The sequence below is a fragment of the Octopus bimaculoides genome, chromosome 1 (genome assembly GCF_001194135.2).
Source record: "Octopus bimaculoides isolate UCB-OBI-ISO-001 chromosome 1, ASM119413v2, whole genome shotgun sequence".
NCBI lineage: Eukaryota > Metazoa > Mollusca > Cephalopoda > Octopoda > Octopodidae > Octopus > Octopus bimaculoides.
The window spans coordinates 25,952,412-25,962,491 of NC_068981.1; the positions used below are offsets into that span (position 1 = coordinate 25,952,412).

Consider the following 10,080-nt stretch of genomic DNA (forward strand, 5'->3'; position numbering starts at 1 on the left):
CCTGTCTCGAGTCTCAAATGATCCTACCTCGCGGCAGGAGGCGCAAATGATGATAGCGACATCAAAATCCCTTATTGACCAAATGCTACATATCAGACGAGTCTCTCAATAATAACAGTGTACATGATTTACATTATTTACATGATTTACATTATTTACATCGGACAGATATTTGTCCTCATCTTGTTTGTTGCACGCCCCCCCCACACACATGTATAATTATATCAGATAGGCTTTTCTCCATTTCCATCTCCCAAATCAATTCAGAAGGCTTTGGTCGACCTAGGGCTATAGTAGAAGACATATGCCCAAGGTACTACATGGTGGGTTTGAACCCGGAAACTTTTGGTACAGAAGAAAACTTCTTACCAGTCAGGCACGCATCAGTCTTTTTTGTAAGACATGTTTGACTTTGAATATGTACGCGGTGAAATAAAGAAAAATAATGATATAAAGAAATCTATTTATGTGGTATCAGAACATCTCCTAGGCATTTTACCACGCAAAATAAATATATGTCAGAACATTTAATTTCTGAATGATCATATTTATTCATTTATTATCTAACAAACTATTGATAACCTGAAAATAATTAAAAGCCAATTTCATTTCATAATGTTATTATCATATTAAAATTATAACATATTGTTTCAAATTAATGAATACAATTTTCTGTATTTAGACGCGAATATTTAGAAGCTATGAAAAATACGATGGGCGTTTTTGCATGATGACGATGGAGGTAAACAATAATTGGTTATCCAGCAGCGTATTTATTGCTGCTAAATTACATTTCAGGGAGTGACGGTCATTTTGGTACAATTGTTATCGCACTCGAATAATATTCGAACATCACGTGGCGATCTTTTTCGTTTTTTTTTTCTCACATAATGCTATACTTGTGTATATACTATGTTATGTTATATTGCACTAGCATACACACAAACACACACACACACACACGCATACATACACACGCATATATTCATGTATACAGATATTTATGAAAGCATATATATATACAGGATGAGGTGAAAAATTGTCGTCTAAAAATGAAAATAACACTTACATCTCATTTTTTCAGATATATTTACCACAATTACATTAAAGATATCTTGAAATGCTAAAGAGTAAATTTATTCAATAAAATCGCCATTGGCTTCAACCACCGCCTCCGGGCGACTTCGGAATCTCCTGAAACTCTTATGGACGGTCTTCTTGTTTATGTGGGTGAATGCTGCCCTAATACTTAGCTTCAGTTCATCTTTGATGCTACAGGGAATTTTGTCGGTCTCTAACTTAACTGCGCTCCACACATAATAACCAAGGGGGTCAGAGTCTGGGGTGTTAGGTGGCCTTATGCTAGGGGTAAAGCAGTCGCAGAAATTGTTTAACAGGTATAACTGGGTTCTCCTGCTTGTGTGGAATGGTACAGAGTCCTATTTTCAGACATAGGTCTTCCAGAAGCCACCCACTTGACCTAGGACAGCACTATGGCGGCATATATATATACTCATTCACTTGTTTCAGTCATTTGAAAGTGGCCATGCTGGGGAATCACCTTCAGTCGAGCAAATCGACTCCATGACTAATTCTTTGTAAGCCTAGTACTTATTCTATCGGTTATCTTTGGCCGAGCCGATACGTTACGGGGACGAAAATACACCAGCATCGGTTGTCAAGCGATGTCGGGGGACAAACACAGACACACAAACACACACACATATATATACATATCAATATATACGACGGGCTTCATTCAGTTTCCGTCTACCAAATCCACTGACAAGGCTTTGGTCAGCCCGAGGCTATAGTAGAAGACACCTGCCCAAGGTGCCACGCAGTGGGACTGAACCCGGAACCATGTGGTTGGTAAGCATACACATACACATACACACATATATATATAAAATTCATGTTTTTGTGTGTACATGAAAGCTAGGGTTGAAGCGCAATTTCCACCTCACCACGTATTGTAACTTCTCATTAGTTTCCTTTATTTCCCATCGTAGTGCCCATAAACTTTTTATGAATATATGAGGTAATGCATGCATATGATATGCGCGCGTGTGTGTGTGTGTGTGTGTGTGTGTGTGCGTGCGTGTAGGTTATGTATTTTCAACTATGCATGTTTTTCAATTGATGCTCACCTAATTATGGTTGTATTGATATTTGGTGATGTTGTAATACCTCCTTTTTCCTCTAACTGCTCTTGCCTAGTTAGGTTTGGGCATGAAGGGATGAGGCATGTGAGAAATACGTGGTCTACAAATTCTAACAAATGTAACTACTCACGTATTTATGCATATATATATATACGTGTGTTTGTATGCGTGCGTGAACGTGTGAGTGTGTGAGCGTGCGTATTACATATTGTCTGTCTATGATTTACTGCCTTCATCAATTGTCCTTGAGACCGTGTTGATTTCCGCTTCTTTCACCAATACCACTCCCTCCAGAGACCCATTGATGCTACAAGTGATAGTCTGTGTTATTTTTTGATGCAACTGTTGCTGTATTTCATTAATTATGCGGCTACCACAACAAAACCGGGTACAGCTGTAACAATTCAGCCATAAATAACTGCTCGTTGGACTTTACTTTAGTTGTTATATTAACTGCTCTGCCTCGCACACGTTCCAAATATATACTTTAAATATTTTCTACACTTCAATTCCTGAATGATTATTCTTATATGCTTCTTAAGCTGAATGTCATCCTGCAAAGACGTTGGGATTCTAGCTAAGAAACCCATTATTTCATACCACTATTGAAGCACCGTACGCTATCCACCTCTTACCTGAGAGGATTGTTATAATCCACCAAATGTTCTTCGTTTTATAATCCTACTCTAGATTGTTCCCGCAAAATGTTGACATCTTATCAGTTTATGATATTTCTTTATTCTATTGACCAAATCATATTATTCCATTATATCGAATTGCTGATTTGTTATTTCAATAAAGTTTGAGCATTTTATCGTTCCATTCAAATTTACCTGTGCCTTACGATTGCCTTACTCTCTCAGTTCTTTTGTTCTCATTCTTGGTGGTGTGCTTTCGCTCTCGCTTTGTATGTTACAGCGTACAACTTCATATTGAGTCTAGAGTCACTGGAGTATCTGTCTTGCAGGTTTAGATTATCAACAAGTTGACTTAGTATCTGGTTGTAGTACCATATGTTATTTGCAAGTGTTGATATGCATAACTTCAACGTCGAAGATAAACTTTCGTGTGAATCCAGACCAACCGTCTAATACCGACCATTAATAGAAGCACAAATTACAACGGTTATAGATTAATCATATAATGCTTGGATCCATTTTTAAAAACTTACGCTATGATAGTTTCATTTATTTAGCTGTCTCCCATGCTACTCATGTGCAATGACTTCTTTCAGTTCAGTAAAAGAGATGCTTTAGTCACAATATTTCGCCAGCTTTTGTTAGTCATTTGATAATTAGTTGTTTCGTATCCTTTGCACTGCATGCGATTTGTTATATACCAAAACATTCACTTGCTCTATTTCCAGAATGCTTCTGTCACTTAAACAGATATTCTCATGCTCTATTTTTATCTGATAACTCTACGGTGTTTTATAGAAAACCGAAGCGTAATGTGACATCGAAGTCTTGCTATTTTTACCTATTCTCTGAGTTATGCTAAGGACTGCGGAACATTTGCATTAGTGCTATGCAGCCCAAAACCGGTAAAGCGTTATAGGAGACAAATACACTTTCAGAGGTACTTGCTAGCATTTTACATTAATCCTGATCTTATTAACGATCTTCAGTGTTCTTGGAATGATCACAAGAGCATCAACAAAAGTTCGTGTTGAACCGTCCCACTTCAATTCGCCTAAGTAGACCACAATTTCAAAACTTCGCGTCTGTATTAAGTTATATTCAATTTGAATTCTCATTTTAGCATTTTAAGAGCACTAAAGTCATTCAGCTGCCTCTAGCTGATCATTGGAACTAGTTCTCCGCCAATTTTAAAGCAAAACTCTTTAACTAGACCCTGCTTTATGGACATAGTGCAATGTTTTTGCCTTCTGTATGTAGTCGACATTACATGACTAGCTCGTTCAGTAGGTAAGGCGAGATGCTACTTACTTATTATTATTTCACACAACGTCAACTGTACACATACGCACCGCTCAATATCAAATGCATAACCGCCACAAAAAGAAGTGGTGAAATTATATATTCATGATGAAACTATGTCCAAAGCATGAAAATTGAGCGTAAATTTATGGTGATCCAAGATAATGTATAAAAAAATTACCTCACACTTCCTGAATTACAATATATAAATAAAAGTCAAATATGATTTTTATGTGACTATATATGATTATAAAACAAAAAGAAAAATATATAAAAGAATAGAAAATTAATAGAAAAGCTAAAAACGAAAAGTGTAGAGTGACTATAAACTTATATTTCAATTTGTGAGAAATATTACCTGGAAAATCAATTAGCCGTATTAATGACATTTACAATCCCTCACGTCTAAGGTTGAAGTTGAAATTATACATCAGAAGATCACTTTACATTTCATAGTTGATTATGACCATATTGACGGAACTTATTTCTTACTAGCAAGAGTCAAAAATTGGTCTGGAGAAAAAAATTCCTTTGTTACGTAACGATATGGAACTGCTATATTTTATATGAATAATTACGGTTTTAATATATAACAATCGCGCAGTGCATCTTACCTGACAACAACGGATATAACGGACAGGATTTTAAATATGTTTCAGCATGAAAATATACAGACACACGTACATAACGTATACACTTAAAACCAATTTAAAATACCCATATATATATGTGTGTGTGTGTGCGTGTGTGTGTGTGTGTGTGTGTGTGTTCGTGCGTGCGTGCGTGTGTGTATGTATGTCCACACACATCTTACACACACGCAAACACATGAACACAGCCACAGAGACACGCACACATGAGCACAGCCACACAGACACGCACACATGATATAACATGACTGGAAAATATTTTCTATCGATTTAATACCATCGAGATTTGATAGTTAAGTTCAGAAGAATTGAATGCTATATTTCCTGTATACTGTAGGACAATTTATATTGAAATAACTACCATTAATATAACATCGAAATGTATTATAGTTTTTCAATAGTTATCGTACAAAATATATCGGCATTTTTCAATTTTTCATCACTCAGATATTCTAAAATACCCAGAATACAATTGATTATTAAATAAATAAATAAATAAATAAAAACAAATGATGCTGTTGAAATTTTTCTTGAAAGCTCACGATATGGCTTTTGGCTTTAAAATGCCAACATGAAAACAATGGAAAGTAACTTCTAGATTGTCATTTTCACACGTTCATATGACAGCATCTGTTTAACCTCAATATACTCTGGTTGAAATGAGAAAATGCAGTTGATAGTGTTGCAATATTTTTGTAGGGATTAATGTGAATATGTTATTCGTATAGTTATTATTAAGATTATATCACTGGAAATAACTTTATATTAGTGATTTTGCTTAGCTGATGTAAACAATTATAATATTTAGCATTAAATATCTCCTGGTAAAAATAGGGCGGGGGAAATAATTAAGTATATAATTGAAAATGTTCCATAATTATGGCCATATGTTACAGAGGTATGTGAATATGTGCTGTTGTTGTTGTTGTTTTTGTTTTAGTTGTTTTTGTTTTAGTTGTTTTTTTCCGCTATTGTTGTATTTTCCTAGATTAGCACTGATTGAAGAAATGTGATAACAAAGGGATCTCCGGCGTACACAGGAGAACATTATCCACTGTGTCTTTTCCTTATTGAATTCAGTGATTTGTGATAAAAGAGTCATATCTCATGTGCTTAAAACGCCTATATTAACGAAAGAAACGCACTCGTTGACTTGTGCGTAAGAATGTAAATTATTTGTGTTAGATCACATTAATATTTCCCAGTCAGTCTAATCATTTAATAAAGCACTGCTGTGACATTGTACTTTATCAGACCATTTTTAATAAACATGTCTAGTAAAACTTAGTAAGTAAAGTGCAAATTTGTGATCGTGTTCACAGAGTGGACTAATTGCATTCAATATGCTGTGACAATTTTATGCTGCAACAATTTTATGCTGCAACGAATAACAGAAAATAGAAAAATGCACTACACATACATACACAGAAAGAAATCACATGCACACACTCACACACAGATACACATGCATGCATAAATACACACAAATACATATGGTCTTGCATACATATGTGTCTGTGCGCGTGCGCGTGTTTGTGAGTTTGTTTTTTAACGATTATCTTTCGTCTCAGTTATTCTTTGTATTCTTCTGTGCGCCGCTACAAATATTCTGCGTGAATGAGATCATTTAAGTTTAAAACAATACTTGTTAATATGAATCTTGCTGGCTTTAACAGTTTCTCCAAAATTTAATAACTCTTACGTAAATAATCAATAATATATTCCGTATAGAATATTGAAGATATCGAAGATAATCAACTATACCTCCAGGCGTGCGAGTCTTGGCAATTATCGAGTTGAATAATGCTTTGTATTTCATAATTTTGTGAAGAATCGCGATTGTAGACTTTGAAATTCATTTCATTATACCAGTGAAATGATAATTTGCTTTAGTATACGGCAACTAGCAATTGTTCTTAACATTCACCATGCAATTAAAAAAGAAACTACTGCATTTATTAGTAAAACGTGTCTTCTCTTATCCATCACTTGTTACTTTTCCAACTGAAATTAAAGGGTAATAGAGAATGTTTTATCCAACACATCTGTGAGGGAGCAATCTCTTAACTATTCGATCTGAAATAACCGATATAAGTATCATGTTTAAGAGCTGTTATCTCTTGTTAAAAATGAATTTCCTACACAATTACGAACATCATATAAAATACAAATATAAACTAAAAAAAAAAATGGCAGCTTACCTATTGTGGTTATGACAGTCACTGAATAAAGTAGAGCGCCAGCAAAAGACCATTGTAATTCAGCCGTACCGTCTTTTCCATCCCAGCCTTGTTTTTTAATTGCTACAAATACTTCCTGTTGAAAGTCCAAAAGCACTTCGTCAGCGATACGTGACCAGTTCTCTTCGTGCAATATGTTTAACTCCTCTGTTAAATTCCATAAACGAATAACATGACGTTGCCGGTGCAAAGTCACCGTTCCTCGTTCATTTTCCTCATTGGGCGCTTCGAGTTTTTGAAAAATAAAACCTCCCAGAATTGAATAACCAATAACCAACGAACAAAGACCAATATTGGAGAAGAAAAACGTAATGAAAGTTTTGCAACAGTTAACAACCCTGTTTGTAGTTTTCCGATGTGATTCACGAGTTGTACCTTTCTTTTCAACCACTTCTTTACCATTCGCCATATTGATATTTTTCCTTTTCTTGCGGTAACAACAACAACAACTACAGCAAAAGGTTTTAGACGAATTTCGCTTTTTAGCTCTGTTTTTGGAATTATTGTCATCGATATTTTGTCCGTTGTCGTCGGATCCATCACTGTCTCTAACGATGACAACGGCACTTTCTTCTTGGTTGTTACGTACACTATTGGGTGACCGGTCATTAGCCTGATCGACCGAAGTAGCGTAATAAGAACCAGAATCACTACTGCTGTTATCATCGTCGTCATCATCATCGTCATCATCTCCCATCTCTTCGTCCTCAGTATGTGTGCAGCTAACAATATTGACGACATTTTCAACATGGCGATTAGCACCACCGTTATGTCCACTGGGACCACTACTGTTTTCACCGACATTTTCACTTCCTTCGATATTTCCGTTTGAATTTCTGTTTTCTTCTGATTTACTTCCGCTCGCTGACCCACAGCCACCGGGCTCCGCGCTATCAGCACTGATACTTGCAGTAGCCGGTCTGGACGAAATGTGTTTGGATGTTTGGTTTTTGTCTCTGACATGAAGGTCATCCATTCTCCATTAATGCAGATAAAGCTGCTGCTAAAAACATTCTTCTCACAGATTTCGTACCAAACGTCTGTTGCTGCCAGCTGTAGAACTACAATTTTGGCATAACAAGAAATGTATCTCCCTCATTCACTATAAATGTAGACTTATATATATTCAGCAATCATTCTGCCATAAATTGCACACTAATTTATAATCCTTGCATAATAGTTTCATAATTCACAGATGATTGATGTAGACAAGGTTTATGACGAATGTAAGTGGTTGATATTCAAAAGATGTCAGTTATCACCAGTGATCTCTTTTAAATGCAATTCAAATGACTGCAGCATCTATATGGAAAGAAGAGATAAAATATGTCTTGTTAGTTAAATTATACTGGTAAATCGATGACGAATTAAAACGAAATAACGGTGTAAACGAGAAAGATCGAGAATCTAGGGAAACTGAAAACTAGAGATCGAAAGAGAGACAAATAAAGAGAGAGAGAGAGAAAGAGAGAAAGAGAGGGAAGCAGAGAAACAGAAAGAGAAAGAAAGAGACAGAGAAAAGGAACGAGAATTGTGAACGCTTAATAACTGTAAAAGTATAGTCATTTACTATAAATACAGGTGGCATATAGAAATAGATGAAAACATATCAAAGGTAAAGTAGATTAATTTCGAAAGAATATCCATATATATATATATATATATATTCATACATAAATATATGTAATACGTTACACACATACAGACGCACACACAAACACACATACGTATATATACATATGAGCGTATACATGCACATATGAATGCTTACTGTGACACAGACATCACATACTTTGAATAGCAGATTCCTTTTCATGTCTAAATTCAAGTACCTTTATAAAAATTCAAATCAATATGTTTCATATCTGTTTTGGGGGAGAAAAGTGTGATCGACAAATTACTCACCATAAAATGTCTTTATGTGTCTTATCAAGGAAATCTAAACACAGTTGTCCTGTACAGAAACCAGACAAATCTCTCTAAAATTTATACCCTGTAGGCTTAAAATAAAAGAATTTGCTAGTTATATCTTCGATATACGATGACTGCAAAAATAATACGAGGTGGTCATATTTAGAGCGCCTTTTATTAGGTTTTTTTTTATAGAATATCTGCATAGACTAGAAAAAACGATTCAAATTTTTCGATTTATTTATATCATATTTCACTCCTAAAATCAAACTTGAATGAATCAAAAGATATATACTTTTTATTATAATTTGCGTACACAGCATTTCATCTATTAACTCATTTTAAGTTCCATTGGTGGTTAACCGCAGAAAGTATTTAAGGGTGTCACTTTAATTCGTTGATTGCATAGAATACTACTGAAAAGAATCTAATAAAACTATGCGCAAAAGGTGTTCTAATCCTGACCGCTAATTCAGTTTTTGTAGTCGTATTATACTAAATAAATCATCGAAAGAGACCTTCCGAGTAATGAGGGCTGAGTGGGAAATTTAGAAAGATTTGATTACTATTTCTACCAAGGTAAACAATGGCGTACTCTCTCCCTCGCTGCTGTCTAGCCACATATCAGCCAGGTTCGAGCAACACTTAACACGAAAGCCAAACCATTACATTAGCCTTTGTGGGGGTATAATATAGCTAAAACTAAAATATATAATGTGTCATTCATTTTGAAAATATTCTGCGGTAGCAAGGCGATTTGGCTCATATTCCTAACAGATCCAGTGGTGCAATAATATCTTCCATGCAAGCTTGGAGACGATACTTATCCATTCTTTGTAGACAGTCAGTGTATATAAACGTATGCTGAATAGAGTATACCAATAAACATTAAATTATATATGAGAAGGAGACTTTTTAACTAGATTCAACTTCAAAGTCAGAACAAAAAATATATTTTGATATATTAAATATTCTTGTCAGAGAATAAAAACGTATTTACAGACAAAACGAAGCAAATAGATGTAGGAAAACAGAAAAGGTTCATGACTGAGGTGATGGTGAATAAGCTTAAAGATGTAATATAGTACAAGTGACTATTATTATTATTATTATTATTATTATTATTATTATTATTATTATTATTATCATTATTATTATTATTATTATTATTATT

The 10,080-nt window shown here is 34.8% G+C and overlaps 1 protein-coding gene across 10 annotated transcripts in view; it reads right to left on the reverse strand.

Annotated features, from left to right (window-relative positions):
* LOC106876180 (TWiK family of potassium channels protein 18) overlaps positions 1 to 10,080 on the reverse strand; it is a 321,498-nt gene that overhangs the window by 35,509 nt on the left and 275,909 nt on the right. For all 10 annotated transcript variants that reach the window (XM_052965904.1, XM_014924619.2, XM_014924620.2 and 7 more), the window contains one exon: positions 6,957 to 8,297. In XM_052965904.1, coding sequence (XP_052821864.1) covers positions 6,957 to 7,971 — 1,015 coding nt within the window. In that variant the 5' untranslated portion in view covers positions 7,972 to 8,297. The remainder of the gene's footprint in view (positions 1 to 6,956; positions 8,298 to 10,080) is intronic.